Below are 19465 nucleotides of genomic sequence, written 5' to 3'. Positions count from 1 at the left end.
GGAATGGCACGGGTACCGATACGACAAACTTTTCAAACACATGTTACCGGGCCTAACCGACGAACAATGTTTCAGAAGGCTGAAGGAGATAGAGGAAACCGTCATGAGCCTCACAAACGCCGAAACTCCTAGCCAAGCCATGGACAAATGCGTCATTGTGAGACCGCGAGCTCGGCTACAAAAGCTAATGATACGTATCCGAAAGCTGAAAGAAAGGTACGTTGCGGGTACACCGAAGGCTAACTTACAGCTCTTGGTGTTAGAAAAGCTTGAGATAGCGAAAGGAGAATTCGCTGAAGAAATTGATCGGCTTGAAACGGTGTTCAGACAGCGAGAAAAACCGTACTCTCCAGCTCCTAAGACCAGTAACGGTCAGAACCGAAGTAAAACGCCTACTCCGGCAGATCCGGCCATAAACGAAACCGAAGAAAGGACGGGGACTCCTCTCGCCGAGCAACTTGAAACTGAACACCCTGGGGTTTCCGAACCGGGCGTCACAGAAGAAAGGGTCAAGACCCTTATTCAAGAGTTTGCAGACTCAACGGTTCACCCATTGGAGACGAAAGTCAAGAAAGCCTTGCGCCAATCACTCCTGTTCTCCAAAAAGACGAGGGATAATCTCGTAAAGGCAGAGGAACGGATCACAAAAATCGAAGCCGACTACCGGGACAACACTATTATGCGCAACGAACATCTTCAACAATCCAAGGCCTTGGAAGAAAAGACCTCAGGGATAGTGGATGACTTGGATCGGCTTGAAAGGCAAACCGAACAACGATTCACAGAGGTAGATGATGACCTAGGATGGAGGGTCACAGATCTGGAAAAGAAGAATGCGAGCCTTGAAGACCGCAATGACAAGCTTGAAGCCGATCTTAAGGCACTAACCGAACAGGTGGCTGAGCTGATAAATGCCAAGATCAATGCTGATACAGCGGTTAAAGAGGCAAACGCCCGAGCGGCTAAGGAAGTCCAGGATGCGCTGGACGAAGAAGCAAGAATAGCAAAGGAGACACCGCGTCTGACCGAAGAGGAAATAGCCGAGTGCGAACGAAACACAGCGGCTAAATATCCGGGACTTGCGAAGTCCATAGGAGTTCAAGCGGCCAAAGATGCGGAGCGGTTAAACGCACAAAAACAAGGGCTCGAAGAATACGCCAAGGCACACAAGAAGAAAAAGGCAGCTTCTTCCTCTTCGGCTCCGGTGAAACGAAAGAGGAAAGTTTCGGCAAGAAAGATGTTGGAAAGGATCACCGAAACAAATGTCGACACTCCACCAGACCCACCGCAATCAGAGGATGAAGATGAAGAGCATCTGGCGGAGCGTTCTACAAGACAGCGAGTCTCCGATACGGTTCCAATCAGCACGGTTGGTCAACCGCAAGCTGAAGGTTCATCCTCAAGACCGGCCGAACAGGATAAGGAAGAACCGACCAAGGATATGATGGACGGCTTCAGATTCTCCAACTCAGAATAGGGGCTCCCTTTTCCTTAACTATGTTTATTTCAGTGTTTATATAATATTTTCCCTTTTTCGGTTATTCCTTTATATATATATATAAAGCTATTTTTGAAACCGGCCTATACTTGCATTTCTATATTGTTTTGATAATTTTAAATAAAATAATCAAAAAGGGAGAAATTGATAAGATAAAAGATAAGACTTTTCCAAAAAATTTCTCAAAATTTTTCCAAATTTTTCGAAAATTCTCCCAAGTCAGTTTCAAAAATCCGGTCAAATAAAGAACCGGCCTACATTTGCAAACTTACATGGTTTTGATCATTTTAAATAAAATAATCAAAAAGGGATAAATTGTTATATAAAATTAGACCGGTTCACAGAACTTAACATAAATAAACCTTCCATGCAGGAACAAGGAACCGGACCGGTCAAACAAATGAACCGGCTAAGAAGATTAACCGGTCAAGTTATTAAACCGTCCAGGAACATTCGGAACATGATCACACAAAGAAAGGATCGGCCAAAGCTAAAAAACCGGAAACACCAGACAGCCGATCAGCCATAAGGCAAAGGAATAACCGGAAGCTGTCCGGTTAAACCAATCACACCGGAAGTCATTCGGTTAAGTCAAATGACCGACCAGCATAAGAAGATATTTGGGGTATCTGTTGAAGATGATACCAAAGGAACAGACTGAACACTTCCATATCCATACAAGTCTGAGGAAAGTTTACATGCTGCAGAAGACAGTCCTACAGGATCTTTCCACTTCGGGATAAATCAAAAGGCAATCTTCCAAGTACAGACAATTGTCTAACAGACAGTCACTATATTGAGTAAAAGACAAACCTAGCAGGTTTGTCTTACACACCGGAAGAACAGACTGCCAAGTTGACCGCCAGATCTGAACAATTGACCGCTAGGTCTGAATCATTGAATCTCTGCTAAGCCAATCAAATTCAAGGAAGTGAAATATGACCGTTGACATATTTCACCTATAAAAGGAGCAGCTGAAGAAGAGTAAAACGTGGGACAAAAACGAGATATATTGAGACAAGTGAGATACGAAGAACACAGTGAGCATTTAATCTACAAGTTATAAGAGTGTGCTCTATCTCTAGAGAAAGCCTAAGTGCTAAAGTTGAAGTGTGTATTTTACAATTTCGGTGTAAATTGTAAAGGTGTTATCGAGCAGAAAATAAGCCTCGATCGGATTGTATTTGTATTCCTTAGTGAATATCCTTCTCGCGGTTTCGAGAGGAAGGGGTGACGTAGGAGTTCTATCTCCGAACATCCATAAAAATCTGTCTTGTTATTTACTTTCTGCTGGTTCTACATTCTAACCGACTTGTACTAACCTACCTACACCGCTCTAACCGACTCTACACTACCTAAACCGAATCATCAGGTTACAAAAACCGACCCATCAATTCTCAAACCTACATCATCCAAAATCGGTTCTGCCTATCATACAAGTGTGCTGCTTCAACGTGAAACAAACCTCTTCCGCGCTTGAACCTAGTTCAAGGGTTTGTGACAGTTTGTGTAGTATTAAAACTCCGGTGTTAATCTCTAACAGGATTAATCACCACCCTTTGAGTGAGACGCGCTAACCGGCCCAACCCCGGTCCTCCAGTCGCGACCTAGATCCTAACAAAAAGGTTCAATCTGGTGAGATTAAAATCCCTTTTGTGCCTAGCAAAGATCAACTTGCTGATATCTTCACAGAGGCTCTAGATAAAAGAAACTTTGATAGCATCATCGACAAGTTAGGAATAATCAATCTCTTTACTCTTAACTTGAGGGGGAGTGTTAAAAATATGTAATATATGAAATTAACCTAAAAGTTTATCTTAATTGGTCGGTATTATTTATAAGTTCTAATAGATAAGCTCAATAGTTAGGAAGCTCAAAGGTTTGTGTTTAACGACTAACTCTTAATTGCCTATAAATAGGCTCTTATGTGTAAATTGAATATATCATCTTTTGTTACAATAGTACAAATACATTTATGAATTCTCTTTTCTACAATAATATAATATCTTGGTCGGCTAAGCGCCAAATCACTTTGTCTCGTTCTAGTGTCGAGGCTGAGTACTGGGCGGTTGCGAATGTAGTTTCGAAACCTATTGGCTATGGAATTTACTCCTAGAACTTCATTGTCTGGTTCACATCGCTACTCTTATTTACTGTTTTAATATGAGTATGATCTACCTCTTCAGTAATCCAGTTCAGAACCAACGGACCAAGCACATTAAGATGGACATTCACTTTGTTCATGAGAAGGTCTCACGCAGTCAGGTTCGAGTTCTTAATGACCCATCTTGCTTTCAACTTGCGGATATCTTCACGAAGGGGCTTCTGAGACTTCTTTTTGAAGAATTGCGATTCAATCTCAGCATACGTCGCTTACCTGCTTCGATTGCGGCGGTGTAATAAATGTAATCAACTAATAGTAATTTTGGATTTTCTATATATGGTTAGTCTAATTAATATATTGGAGATCTCTAGATTAATGGCTAAATTAGTTGCTAGATTAGTGACTAGATTAGTGGATCTCAATATTATAATATTTTATATATAGTTTACACGTTGGAATGAATAGAACAACGAATTATATTATTTTAAATATATTACTCATTATAATAAAATTATGAATATCACCATTTGAATAATAAATCAATAAATCTTAAAATCCTCAACATCCAACTCATCTTTGTCATTCCACTTCAGTTTGTCCATGCTACTCCTGAATCTAACACCCAAATTCTCAAAGATTTTCTTTCCTCCTCCCATAGCCTATTTTTGAAAGAAAAAAAAAATCCTTTTAAGAATTGAAATTGGTCACCCTTTTGAGTTGAGATGGGGCAAAGGACAAAAAACTATTAAAGCTTTTGAGGACTACTATTTCCCAAACAGGAGAGGTCATTTAAAAAATAGCCCACCCATAAAATACTCAATAATTATACTAAAAGCATTTGATAATCACTGATTTCCATGGAATAATCATTATAATACCCCAACAATCAAATACAAATTTCTGGTTGACTATGTACTGTAGAACAGCTAGGTAACTTAGAATATCAATTGAACAACTTGTCAATTTATAACTATAATATTCAACCACCATCCTAAAATAATATAATGTCAACAACAAAAGCAAAACCCTCCATTTTTTCTTCATATTCATCTCATGGTCTGGCTCCAACCAACCACCACTATAATCGCTAAGACATATTAACCGAACCATTATAATTTTCTCACAAACAATAAATGATGAATTACATAATTTTTACATTTGTAAATTACCCGTTCCAGCAAGATCTTTAACAGTAAAACCAACTTTCTCAAATCTTCCCTTCTCATTGCTCTCTCTAAATCTTAAATAATCCGAGCAAACGAAGGGCTTATAGAACCTCTTATTCTCTTCCCCTACAACTTGATCGGGTGCCAAGATCATCTTGCCATCTTCAAAACACCAAAAGAAAGCTAGTGAGAAACGATTCACCATTTTCCTTAACACCACTCTATGTTCTGAAGACCTAAGTTTATCATTGCTCCAAGCTTGAAGCATGTCACCAATGTTAACCACAAGGGTACCTTCACACGGAGATATATCGATCCAATTACCTTGTTTCGACCTCATTTGAAGACCACCCACCTCGTGATCTTGATACACGATCGTCACACAACTCATATCTGTATGCATCCCGAGTCCCTCAACTTCCATGTCATCAGATAAAGTCTCGGGACTCGAATAGTTGTTTATCCTTAGATAACCGTGGCAATTCTTGAACTCGGAATCATAATACTTCTTCTCAAATCCATCACCCAAGCACATCAACACAATTCTAACGATTTTCTCAGACAAATCCACCATTTTGCTCCCATATGCCTCCAATAATTCACTATGATTGAAATTTAAGAGTTATTTGAGGAAAAATACTTGCAAGATATTGATATATAATGAATAAAGAAACATATAGTTTTTATTAATGATTTTGATTGATGAATAAATGAATGTGAAGATAGTAGGTTATTTGAGGATTATTCAAATAACCCAATCCAAACAAGACCCAAGTCATGACAAGAGGTTGTCATAAGATAATCAAAATGACAATCAAAGATGAAAAGACATAAAAACATTAGACAACAAAACACTAACATAAACAAATAACATCTTATAATTAATCATTCTTATTACCTGAACTCAGAGTTGTTGTTGGGTAAAAGAACATCAGCAGAAATATGTGCAGAACCAGCAAAGTCAGGACCAGAAACCTTAAGGCTTTCAAAGAATGGGGAAGCTATATGATGAGGAGTATATGTTTTCTCTGGTGAGAAAGGACCGAGTTTGATCTTTGAATCAGAAGGGAGTCCAAATATGAGTTCGGACAATAATCTTAATCTGCTGTAATGTTCCTTAGAAATCCCATGATTAATGATGTGGAAAAATCCCCATTCTTTGCAGGCTTCAGCTAGGGAAGACAAGGAAGATGGTTCTAATGGCTTCAAGATGTCTAAAACTGGGAGTTGTATTGATAACTGAGGTTCAGACACCATTCTCCAGAGAACAACAAAGATACCAAGAATTAAACAAAAATGTGGTTTGCAGATTGAAACCTTAGATTGTGCTGTTAAATAAGTTGAGAAAGTCAAAGGAGAAATGCTGCACATGTATGTATGTGTAAATATTAGAGTAAATCAAGCCCTTAAAGTATTTTCTAATTTTAAATCAATCCTTTAGTTATTATTCTTTTTTATATAAACCCTTTAGATATGAAACCCTTTTGATATAAACTATTTTGTGGGAAAATAAATGATATTTTGTAGCTAAGAGTTTGAATGGATAAAGTCTAGTTAAAAATGTCTTATATCAAAACTTCGTGATTAAGTTTCGTAAATAACGCGATAATTTTATTAGTTTCACAAATACCTAATAAAACGATCTTCTATAAATCATAATTTATTATGAGTTATTCGAGAAAAAAAATTAGACACAAGAACAACATGAATAGCTCTCAATTTGGTTAACTCTCGATTATGAAAGGTTGAGTATTGTAGACATATCTTAATATACCTCTCTTCCAATCCTATTATAACATAGTTGAAGAGGTTATTTATAAAAAATAATAATTTAAGGGTAAATTTCAAAATTAACTAATACTTAGAAACTCTTTAATTTGTCATGCATGACCTGACCTGTCTATCACATTTGATTACTAGATTACTTAGAGGACATATATAGACATATTGACAAATATAAAAACCTTTCTTACTTCCAATTGGGATTTCTTTTTAATTATTGCTTCAAGAACAAAATGTGACAGCTAGTCATAATGAGCATCAAGGGAAGTTAAATCAGTCTTAAGCTAAATCAAAATACATAAATAGAAAATTATAAAAAATTAGTTTGTTTTTCAGGATTTTTTTGACGAAATATTTTATATTCGATTCTCAAAAAAACAAAATTAATAGTTTAATTTAACTAGGGACATAACAGTAAAGATCATATTAACCTCCTCAAAAAATAACCTCTAATTTGAAAAAATATAAAAACTGAGGTAGTTGTTGTTAATGATTAAACCTTCTCAATAATGTTAATCTGACTTGTCAAACACTTTGTCATTAGATGGAAACTAAAGCAAGCAAGTGGACAAAGGAGTGGACATTAGGATTATCTATGATCATATCACCCCCACAAGTCACATTATTTTCCCAACTTGTGCATTTCTTTTAATCCTAAAAACAATAATATTGTTAATTATAATCAGCATGAGTTGTTCATAGAATAACTTTCATATATGCCACATGTTTAATACTTCTTATATTAATTTTAAATTTTCATGTCACATGTTTAATACCTCTTATATTAATTTTAAATTAAAGAATGTTGTTATGATCGATATTTTTCATTTTGTTTAGTCATTATAAATTTTTTTATCAATTTTTCATTTAGTTTAGTTATTATAATCTGTTATCGATACACGGTTATATCCTAGATAAAATGGGCATGACTTAATCTCATGAGTGTCTCGATGAACTCTTATAGTGAAAATGACATTACGTATTACTAAATTAACTTGTTAGCTCATATCAATCGCATCTAATGCAACCTAACAAATGGTATCAACTCTTAAAATTGTGCACTGATTAAAATAAAAATATATCAATGTAATGTAATTTAGTAGTTAAAGTGTTTAACTTTTAACCAAAATTAAATTCTAATTGACGTGTTTTAACAAATTATTATAATAGAATGGAAGAAAAATAAGAAATGAGCCATAAAATGGACAATGAACAAGGAATTGGAATGTGATTTTTGGATTAAAGAATTTGGGGTTGTTGGATTAATATTATAACTAAACCTAGTAGTTGGCTAGGTTTCATTGTCAATTTATTGAATGTTGACAAACAGTTAATTATATATCTCATCTATGAAGAATTCTCTAATCTGTCTTTTCTATATAAACCCTAAAAGTGTGATTCTTTGGTAGGCCACTGATTTCGCTCATCAAGGATTTGATGAAAATTATGTCTGCATTTATATCCTGGTTTGCTAACAATTTGGTTAGACTAAAGAGATGTTGTTGCACCACCTTTATTTGTTTATGAAACATTGAGGCCATGGCTGATTCCGATTGGGTTTATTTGAATAAAATTTGGATAAACTTGTTTAGTGTAAAAATTTTAAAATGAATTTTTTTTTTGTGAGAATATAAGAAGGTATTAATATATAATAAAATTTTAATTTTTAATAAAAACTACAAAACATTTTAATATTTTAAAGATAAATTGAGTGATTTGATTAGTAAGAGTATGATTGAAAAAATTATGGGTTTTTGAGAATTTATTTAAATAATCCCTACTAGGGAAAGGATATTAGGATTAAGATGGAATGAACTAAAGCTAAATATCATTTAATCCAAGAACAATTGAGTCAAAATATAACTACATGTGGATGAAACCAATTTTGATGAATCAATGTCAACTCAAAACTCATATATTTGTAGTAAAAAATGTGAGTCAACAAATTGAAACAATTCTCTATATATTTTGATGAATCAATGTCAACTCAAAACTCATATATTTGTAGTGAGAAATGTGAGTCAACCAAAATAGTTTGGAACAATTATATCTATATATTTTGATGTTTTTTAAACTTCTAACCTAATAAAATAAATATAACTTTTTAATCAATTATAAAATGATAAACGTACGACATTACAAGCAGTATAAGTTCAACATTTTAACTAATTAATCTATATGTTTGTCGAGCCAAGAGTTGTGTTTACTTTTGATATAGATGTGGGAGTAATTAAATATTTGGGTCGGGTAGTGGGTTGACCCGTCCATAAACTTCAAACGGTTAAAAATTAAATTAAAAATAATATATGTATGTTTTGAACTTGTAACTAACAAAATAAGTATAACATTTTAACTAACTAGGTTAACAAGACTTTATATTTTAAATTCAACACTAAGTTTGTTTTTATTAACGTACGACATTCCTAACAATATAAGTTCAATTTTTTAACTGACTAATATATATATATATATATATAATGCTTAATTTGAATTTTCTTGATTTTTCAGGTCGAGAGTTATGGTTAATTTTGATATATATGTGAGAGTAAATGAATATTTGATTCGGATCGTGAGTTGACCCGCCCACAAACTTCAAATGATTAAAAATAAAATTAAAAATATTATATATGTTTTGAACTACAACCTAACAAAAAAAGTACAACCCTTTAACCAAGTATGATTGTGATGTGGTTAGCGGAGGAATAAGAGGTCAGTAACAAATAAGAGTGGTTAAAAAATATGAATCAAAAGTGTGACTGTGATGTGGTTAGCCGAGGGATAAGAGGCCAATAACAAAATGAGAGTGGTTAAAAATATGAATCAAATATTTATTAACCAAAGTGTGAGGTCACAAAGTTAAATGACGATTGAGATTGATGGTTGATTTGTCTAAGGACAAGATACGTGTGAAAGTGTGATTGAGATGTGGTTTACCGATGGATAAGAGATCGGTAAAAAATGATCACGAGGTTAAAGATTAGAGCTCGACTGAGATTGGTGGTTAGTTTGCTGAGGAATAAGAGACATGTGAAAGTGTGATTGAGAATGATGGTTGGTTTTTCGAGGGATAAAAGACGTGTGAAAATATGATTGAAATTGGTGGTTGGTTTGCTGTAAGATAAGAGGCATGTAGAAATATGATTGTAATTGGTGGTTAGTTTAATGAGGGATAAAAGTCGTGTAAAAGTGTGATTGAGATTGATGGTTGGTTTGTCAAGAGATATGAGCCTAGCAACATCTGTTTTCCGAGGGATAAGATACTTTTTAAAGTTTGATTGGGATGTGGTTTGCCCAGGTATAAGAGACCGATAATAAAGGATCATGATTGGGACCGATAAGTTTTATTGGGATGTGATTTACAATCACAACTCAATGCCCTTAGAAATAAAAAAAGGAGTTCGAGTGAGTCTTCGTCGCGTACTCGAGTGGAGGATATCCCCGAGGAGCACAATGTTGTAGAGCCCACACGACCATCCATTGATGAGTGGCCATCTACTGATGATGATGTGCAAAATTTAGATGAACCCACACAATTGACGGATGAAGGCACACATACAGAGTCTTCAAGCTCCCAAAGAAGGCGAGGTACCAACAAAAACTTTGAATTGGCCAAATTGACGGTTAATGGAGAAAAGGTGCAAGCCATATTTAACCCAATTGAAATAAAGTCGTGCTGCAAAAATAGGGGCATGTGGAGTCGTCATTTGGGGGCTATTGTTCGAGAGAACAATATTATTCCACATTGCACGGTCAATTGGTGCCACCTCACCCCCACCACCTTAAATACTTTATGGCAATCTGTTATCGTAAGTTAATTGTTTTTAATACTTTTTTGTTTGAAATTAATCATTTTTTCTTATAAAATGTTTTAGTTCAGGATAAATTTGATTCAGATGATATTGAGAGTTATCGAGACGAAACTTTGAAACACATTAAGGCAAGGTGGGAGAATTGGAGGTACGATATAAATCTCACTAAGATAAGGAAGCACGATGGAGATGTGGAAGCAATTAGGGCAGATAAGCCTAATGAAATGACACAACAAGATTGGGAATGGCTTCTTGAGAACCATTATTTTACCGACAAATTTCAGGTTGTTCTTTCATATTTTGTACTAAATATAACATTTTGAATCTAACATCATATATTAATTGCAGAAACGAAGTGCTACTAGCATCGTAAACAAAACAAAAATTAAGATATGTACATCATTCTGGTAGCAAGTCTTTTACACAGATACAGCGAGAAATGGTAAGACTTATTTTTTATCTTTGTTTTTAAATGAATTAAAATTTAACTTACATTCTCAGGAATTGCAAGAAGGATCAATTCTAAACTATGAAGATTTGTTTTTGGCGACGAGGACCAAAAAAGATAAAACTGTTGATCCTCATATTCTAGAGAAAGTGGTAAGTATATAAATATGTTACTTTACATTTTTATCTATTATTGATATTAACATATTTTTGGTTGTAGGATGAATTGCGACAGTTGCGAGCTGAACATCCCGACATTTCTGATGTCGATTTGGCTGAAGGAGTTTTCGGTCCTCAAGATAAAGGAAAGATTATAGGAATGGGATCAATTTTAGCTTCCAGAGTTAAAGGGTCTACAATATCCAAAAAAGAACTACGTCGAGATAATGTGACAATGCAAAGAAAAATGATTGATATTGAAGCGAGGATGAGGACGGAGAGAGCTGAAATGGAAGAGGGGTTGAGGATAGAGAGAGCCGAGGAGAGGGCTCAAATGAAAGCTGAAATGGAAGAAAGGTTGAGGATAGAGAGAGCCGAGATGATGCGTTTTATGTCCCAGTTTATACCTGGAGGTGCATCGATAGATCTTACATTATTTGCTCAGTTTACTAATCTAGGCGGTCAATCATCGGGTCAAGGGTCATCAACCGCAATTCCAACCGTGTAGCCCCAACAAGACGATGATGATTCTGGGGAAGACGCGAATTAAGTAAGAACTTTAATTATATAATTTTGGTTAGGTTTCTAATGTTTGTGTGTGATACTATACTTTGATTTTAAATGTTGGTGTTTGTGTTAAGAATTTTTTTGTTATGAACTTGGTATATTTTGGTTGTGTGGTTATTTAATAACATTGGGTTATGATGATATTGGTTCAATTGAGTATGGTGTAGTAGTTAAATTTTCAGTTTTATAGGTATTATTATAATATTATTATTGAATATAATATTATTATTTATATTGAAAGTAGCGATTGGGTTAATGGACCAATCGCTAGAGGATAAAAGGTAATGGCGATTGGATTAAATACCAATCGCTAGAGGATAAAAGGTAATGGCGATTGGATTAAATACCAATCGCTAGAGGATAAAAGGTAATAGCTATTGGATTAAACACCAATCGCTAAAGGATAATTGCGATTGGTACTTTACCAATCGCCGTAGCCAATTAAGGCAACAGCGAGAAGACCTCTGTCGATTGATGGCGATTGGTTATAAACCAATCGCTAAAAGTCTATGGTGATTGGTATGGAGATTAATAGCGATTGGTAAACCAATCGCTAATAGAGTCTTTTTTTACTAGTGTGAGGTGACGAGATTATAGGTCGAGTGAGATTGGTGTTGGTTTGTCAATAGATAAGAGGCGTGTGAAAGCAGTGGCGGGCCTTAGGGCCGGGCCTCCCCCAACCTTAAAATAATTTGTTTATATATATATATATATATATATATATATATATATGACAAGTAACTCTTAGTCCATTTGACTTTTTAACTAAACCGTGAATATAAGCCCTGGCCTCACCTTTAATTTATTTATTATATTTTAAAATATAATTTATCTATAAACTAATTCATAATTATATTATTTTAATTTTATATATAATTTTATTAAAATAATTATTATTAATATTTTATTTTATACTAACAATATTTTCTAATATACAAATATTTATAATAATACATAAATTTTAATTAATATATAAATAAGATTTATTTATATAAATAAAGTATAAAAAATTATATATAAAATAATGTAAATAATATTATTTATTTTAAAATTATATTTATATAATAATTATACATTATTTTTTATTTATTTCAATATAATTAATAATACAAATTACTTATAAGGGTAAAATATAAAAATTAAAATAATAATAGTGTTTTATATTTCTTAATTTTAAACTATTTCAAAAATTTATAAGAAAATATAAATTAATATTAATAAACAAGTTTAAATAGTTACATTGATTTTGTTCGGTATTTAAATAAAGAATTTGATATATTATTTTTATATGCATTAATATTCTATAATCGTAATCTCGAGTGTCTATTCACTTGATAATATATGTTTATGACGTTTTTGTATTTTTGTTCTTATTTATATTTTTATTTTTTTTATATTCTCATAAAGTTAGGCTGAAATCTATTAAATTAGATTTTCATATTTTTTATATAATTAGTTTTTATGAATTTGTTTTTGTGTTGCATTTTATGAAAAATTTATTAGGAATTACAAGTGAGTTATCACTTTACCTACAAAGAGGAGATCAAAATATAGTTCAAGTCATGTCATTGATTGCGAGTTCAAAAATTCAATTACAAAAATTTAAAGAAGATGGATGGCATGATATTTTGGATCAAGTTAACAGTTTTTGTAATTACACTTGATCTCAATACTTGATATGAATGAGCATATGATAATTGATAGCAATGGTAGGCGAAGAGAATAAGGGGAACTCATCACTAATCTTCATCATTATCGTGTGGAAATCTTTTGTCAGGTATAATAAATATTATTTCTTATCTATTAATAGTTCTTATTTATTATCTATTATGTATTAATATTTGTTATTTATTATTTAATGCTAGGTTGTTGACTTGATTATGCAAGAAATGAATAATCGTTTTTCAGAAGTTAATACAGAATTACTTGGTTGCATATCATGTCTTCATCCCAAAAATTCATTCTCCAAATTTGATATTCGTAAACTCATTCGTCTTGCCAAACTTTATTCCGAAGATTTCACAGGAAGTGATTATTTATTTTTGGAACAACAACTTCGGGCTTACTTATTTAATTTGCAGGATGATCCTCAATTTTCTTCAATTGAAAACTTGAGAATTTTTGCTCAGAAGTTGGTTGCAACAGAAAAAATATATAGTCTTTCCATTGGTTTATCGATTGATAGAGTTGGCTTTAGTTTTACCAGTTGCAACTGCATCCATTGAAAGAGTTTTTCTGCAATGAAGACCGTGAAGACTGATTTGCGTAATCGAATGGATGATGAATGGATGAATGATAGTTTAGTTGTATATGTTGAGAAAGATATTTTCTCAACAATTGAAAATGAGCCAATATTTCAATATTTTCAACAAATGGAATCTCGTAGAATAAATTTGTCTTCTTTTGTACCGACTCATGGACAAGAATAATTTAGTAATTGTGTTTATTAGTATTTTGTAATTGTGTTTGTTAGTATTTTTATGTAATTACCAAGTAAAGTTTTAATTAGAAAATGCATTTATTTGATCGCCAAAAAAATGTTATGTTATTATGTATTTGCCCCCCCCCCCCCCCCGAGAAAACATTTCTGGGTCCGCCACTGTGTGAAAGTGTGATTAAGATTGGTTGTTGGGTTGTCGAGGAATAAAGGCGTGTGAAAGTGTGATTAAGATTGGTTGTTGGGTTGCCGATGGATAAAAGGCATGTGAAAGTGTGATTTAGATTTGTGATTGGTTTGCCAAGGGATAATAGGATTGTAATATTAGGATTTGTGGTTGGTTTGTCAATGAATAAAGAGGTCGGTAACAAATGATCATAAAGTCATGAGATTAGAGGTCGATTGGGATTGATTGTTAGGTTGCTGAGAGATCAGAGGCGTGTAAGTGTGAAGTTACAAGATAAAATGTCGATTGAGATTAGTAATATTGATGAATAAGAGACTAGTAACATTGGAATTGGTGGTTAATTTACCAAGGGATAAGATGTCAATTCGGGTTGGTGGTTGATTTGCCGAGAGATAAGAGAGGCGTTTGAAAGTGTGATTGTGATTGGTGGTTAGCGGTTGGTTTTCCGAGGAATAAAAGGCGTGTGAAAGTGTTATGTCACAAAATGGAGAGGTTCATTGGGATTTATAGTTGGTTTGGCAATAGAAAAAAGACGTGTGAAAGTAATGAGTTAACAAGATTATATGTCAATTGGAAATGGTGGTTGGTTTATCGAGGGATAAGAGATGGATAACAAATTATCGTAAGGTCACAAGATCAGAGGTCAATTGTGATTGATAGTTAGTTTGTCGAGGGATTATAAACATGTGAAAGTATGAGTTCATGAGATAATAGGTTGATGGGATTAATGACTGGTTTGCCAAAAGATAAAAGGTCGGTAAGATTGAGATTAATGGTTGGTTTGCTGAAGGATAAGAGATCGGTAATAAATGATCGTAAGATCACGATATTAAAGGTCGATTTGATTAGTGGTTAAAAATATATGTGAATGAGATGTTGATTTACCGAAGTGTGAGATCACGATAATAGAGATCGATTGAGACTGGTGGTTGATTTGTCGAGAGATAAGAGGCGCCTAAAGTATGAGGTCACGATATGGAAAGATCAATTGAGATTTCGGTGGTTGGTTTGGTGAGTGATAAGATATATGTGAAAGTGTGTAAGGTCATAATATTAGTAATAAGAGTTTTATATTGGGAAAAAAATATTGGTATTTAAATGTATCACTAAGATAATTGGTTGATCAAAGTGTGAAAGTGAGGTCACAAGATGAGAGGTCAATTGGATTGGTGGTTTGTTTGTTGAAGTGAGGGTAAGATGTCGCGGTAATGATATGAGATAGTTGAGTTACAAAATACTCAAAATGAGGTCACGAGGTTATTGATGAGATGTTCATTGGAGAAAAAATATTGGTGATTAAATATATAAATAAATTTGTTGGTTTACCAAAGATGTGAGGGTAAAGAGGTTGGTGATATGATTAGATTGTTGGTTTGCCAAAATTGATGTTTAGAGATGTTGGTACTGTTGAGATGGTTGAGTGAAAAAGTGAGGTAATGAGATTAGTAATATGAGAGGTCTATTAGGTAAGAAATAATATTGTTGGTTACCCGATAAATGAGAGTAAGATGTCGAAGAGAAAGACGTCGGTGCTGATGAGAAAAAAGTTAAATGAATGTCTTTTTCATGAAATTTGTTATCATTTTTTTATGAATAACGAAAATAATGATGAATGAGGGGAGAAGACGATCACTAGGTTTTTATAACCATTGAAGCTCTCTCATGTTTAGACCATAGATGTTGACGATAAAGAGGATAATGAAGACGATGATTATGATGATGACGATCACAAAGATGTGAGTATTGTTTATTTCATCTTCGTAAAATATGATTTTGATCCTTACGATGCAAGGATAATAAGCTAGTTATGTTTGTTGGATATATTACTTTTATTATCTTAATTAGCACTTGAGGATATTTTAGTCTATTAGCACTTAAGGGTATTTTAGTCTATTATAATCACTCCTTATATAATTTTTTCATTATATTCCATTTCTTTAAGTAATGGTCTTTCTTCTTCTCTATGCGCTTGAACGTGGGCAGTTCTCTAAGCCTGGAAGAAGGAAGGAAAGTTCCATTAGGTAGCCATTCTGAATATCTATTAAGGTTATTACTCTAACTATTAATAAGACTCGGAGTTATACCTCCGTCTATTGCGTGCTAAACTAAGGCAAAGAGAAAGGCGTATTCCTTCAACCCGGTCCACTAACATAAGGTTATCATGTTCTTCTTCTATCTCTAGCTACCTAAGATCTGAATCACTAGCATCCTGTTCATCAAGCCGATTTACCAAAGATCTCTATTTTTTATAAACTCTCTTAGTGGATGGGTAATATCTAAGAATATCTATTTATGATATTATGCAATTTGTACAATCAGATGTACATACAATTTGTATGGGATTAGATGCATCAATGGGATTCCTTATCTTGGTTGGAGGAGAAATTATTAAATGTCTAGCATTCCTTCACGCTTGGCGCCAATTAGGTTTTAATAAATTGAATATAATAAAAATATTTATATAAGGAGTGATTATAATAGAGTATTATAATAACTCCTTATATAAACTTTTTCATTATATTAAGTTTATTAAGTAATAATTTTTCTCTTTGTGAAGTAACTAGCTTTACTTCTTCCTCTCTAAGGTGGGCATTTCTCTAAACCTGAAAGAAGAATGGAAAGTCCCATTAGGTAGCAATTCTGAATATTAGTAAGACCGCTACTCTAACTATTAATAAGACTTAAAGTTATACCTCCATATATTGTGTGCTATACCAAGGCAAAGAGAAAGACTTATTTCTTCAACTCGGACCACTAACACAAGGCTATCGTGTTCTTCTTTTATCTCTAATTACCTAAGAGTTGATTCACTAGAATCTTGTTCACTAATCCGATCTATCAAAGATCTCTATTTGTTTATAAACTCTCCTAGTGGATACATAATATCTTGAATAATATCTATTTATGATACTATGTAATTTGTATAACCAGATGTACGTACATACAATTTGTATGGGATTAGTTGCCTCAATGGGATTGGATCCCTTATCTTCGTTGGAGGAGAAATTACTAAACATCTAACATTCCCTCACGCTTGGCGCCAATGAGGTTTTAATAAACTTAATATAATGAAAAAAATTATATAATGAGTGATTATAAATAGAATTAAAAATCTTAAGTTGATGCGGTGCGAGTCGAAGAGGCGTTTATGCGAAAGTTGCAGCATCCGAAAATATCTCGCAAGTGTCAGATTTCGACGATTGCCTAGTGTTTTTCGGGCGGAAACGTTTAGGGGCTCAAAATCGCATTTTTTATTAGTTTCGGGTGTTTTTAGCAATTTATTAAAAGTTGTTTATTTCTTTTGCAAGCTAGGGTTTGAGTATTTAAAGGATCTTAAAACACTTTGTTAGGGGAAGATTATTAATCAGAAAACGAGGTTTCCTCAATATCTATCGACTTTCGGTATTCGTAAGAATCAACGAATCTTGATAAAGATTCATCCTAGCCACGCACGCTGCATCAGTTGGTATCAGTTTCCAGTCGACCCTGAGGTATGCCGCCCCGAAGACAGCCGCGCAACCCTACCCCTGGTGCTGATGATGGTGACCTTGCTGAGTTGCGACGTGAAAACGCTGAGTTTCGCCGTGATAACGACGATTTGAGGCGGCAGGTTGAATGGTTGACGCAACGGATGGATGCATCTATGCACATGCACCACCCTGAAGATGATGTTACGATGACAGATGAAAACCCTCTCGGTGGTCTTCGGAATCGATCCCCTGAACGCCCCAATCATCGCTGGGAGCAGACTTCCAGGGTGGACATCCCTAAGTTCGATGGTAGTCTATCACCGGAAGAGTTTATTGATTGGCTTTCTCAGGTTGAAGAGATTCTGGATTTCAAGGAAGTTCCTGCAGATCGTCGTGTACCCCTTGTTACGATCCGCTTACATGGTCGTGCACAAGCATGGTGGCAGCAGTTGAAACAGACACGTGTTCGTCATGGTAAGGCAAAGCTCACGAATTGGGACAAATTCAGGAAGCATATTAGGGCTGCGTTTCTACCATATAATTACGAACGTAACCTGTACCAGCGGTTCCAGAATCTTCGTCAGGGTTCTCGTTCCGTGGATGACTATTCCACTGAGTTTTACACCTTTGTGGCTCGTGTTGACCTGTCTGAGTCCCCTCTCCAGTTGGTTTCTCGCTATATTGGTGGCCTTCGCCTCCAGTTGCAGGATATTTTGAATATGTTTGATCCATTGACTGTTTCTGAGGCACATCAGCGTGCTTCACAGGCTGAGAAACAGCTAGCCAGGCGCGGTTCGGGTAGCTTTGGAAAACAGGTTGTCCCCACTAGTGGCATTGGTTCTTCTTCCCAGTCGGCCCATCCCACCCCAGCCCCCCCTCGCGGCACTACAGCCCCCCCGCAGGGACGTCCCGGTGGCTTGCGTTGTTTCAATTGTGGTGAAGTTGGCCATCGCCAAGCAGAGTGTCGCAACCCAAAGTCCACCAATCGTGGTCTTTTTACTGAGGTGGATGATCCTGACTCTACTCTTCCTTCAGATTCAGCCCCAGTGTATGATGTTTATGATGATGAGGCAGCGGAGGAGTATGTTTCTGGTGATGTTGGCCCCCTTTTGGTGATTCGTCGATCATGTTTAACCCCTCGTGCTCCTGACAACGAGTGGTTACGCAATAATCTGTTCCATTCCACTTGTACCATCGGTGGCAAAGTTTGCACCTTCATCATTGATGCTGGGAGTTGTGAGAATGTGATTTCTGAGGTTGCAGTTTCGAAGCTGGGTCTGTCCACTGAACCTCATCCCAAGCCTTATCGACTGTCCTGGCTGAGTCAAGATTGTGTTGACGCCAAATCAGCCCAAGAAGGGTGCTGCCCCCACTCATCATGCGTCCCCCCTGCCACCTTGTTGTCTCGGGGTCCTTTTCAGACCGCCATGGTTGAATCTGGCATGGTGTTTGCTCTATTTTGTTCGCTGATTACCTGTGGTGCTAGTTTTGAGGTTCCTATTCCAGTGCAGCCGCTGTTACAGGAGTTTGCAGATGTTTTTCCTGAGAATTTGCCTTGTGCCTTGCCTCCTTTGCGTGATATCCAGCATCACATTGACTTGGTTCCAGGTGCTGCCCTACCCAACCGTCCTCATTACCGCATGAGTCCCAAAGAACATGACGAGTTGCGTAGACAGGTGGAGGACTTGCTGACTAAGGGACACATTCGAGAGAGCCTTAGTCCCTGTGTTGTCCCGACCCTTCTTACCCCAAAAAAGGAAGAGTGCTGGCGTATGTGCATTGATAGTCGTGCTATCAACAAGATTACAGTGCGTTATCGGTTTCCTATTCCCCGGTTGG

The 19465-nt window shown here is 35.2% G+C and overlaps 1 protein-coding gene across 1 annotated transcript; it reads right to left on the bottom strand.

Moving 5' to 3' along the window:
* Positions 1-4545: 4545 nt before the first annotated feature.
* LOC124922814 (gibberellin 20-oxidase-like protein) lies at positions 4546-6064 on the bottom strand. The gene is made up of 2 exons (XM_047463527.1): positions 5667-6064; positions 4546-5370 (listed from the first exon to the last, which is right to left on the bottom strand). The coding sequence occupies exons 1-2, from the start codon at positions 6023-6025 to the stop codon at positions 4755-4757; spliced, it is 975 nt and encodes a 324-aa protein (XP_047319483.1). The 5' UTR covers positions 6026-6064; the 3' UTR covers positions 4546-4754.
* Positions 6065-19465: the final 13401 nt, after the last annotated feature.

Source organism: Impatiens glandulifera, chromosome 1 (assembly GCF_907164915.1).
Source record: "Impatiens glandulifera chromosome 1, dImpGla2.1, whole genome shotgun sequence".
Classification (NCBI taxonomy): domain Eukaryota; kingdom Viridiplantae; phylum Streptophyta; class Magnoliopsida; order Ericales; family Balsaminaceae; genus Impatiens; species Impatiens glandulifera.
This window is presented reverse-complemented; position numbering and strand designations above follow the sequence as displayed.

Coding starts and splice junctions, on each gene's coding strand:
- LOC124922814 (XM_047463527.1), bottom strand. CDS start 6,025: ATGGTGTCTGAACCTCAGTTATCAATACAACTCCCAGTTTTAGACATC. Junction 5,371..5,666: donor AACAACAACTCTGAGTTCAG/GTAATAAGAATG, acceptor TTTCAATCATAG/TGAATTATTGGAGGCATATG.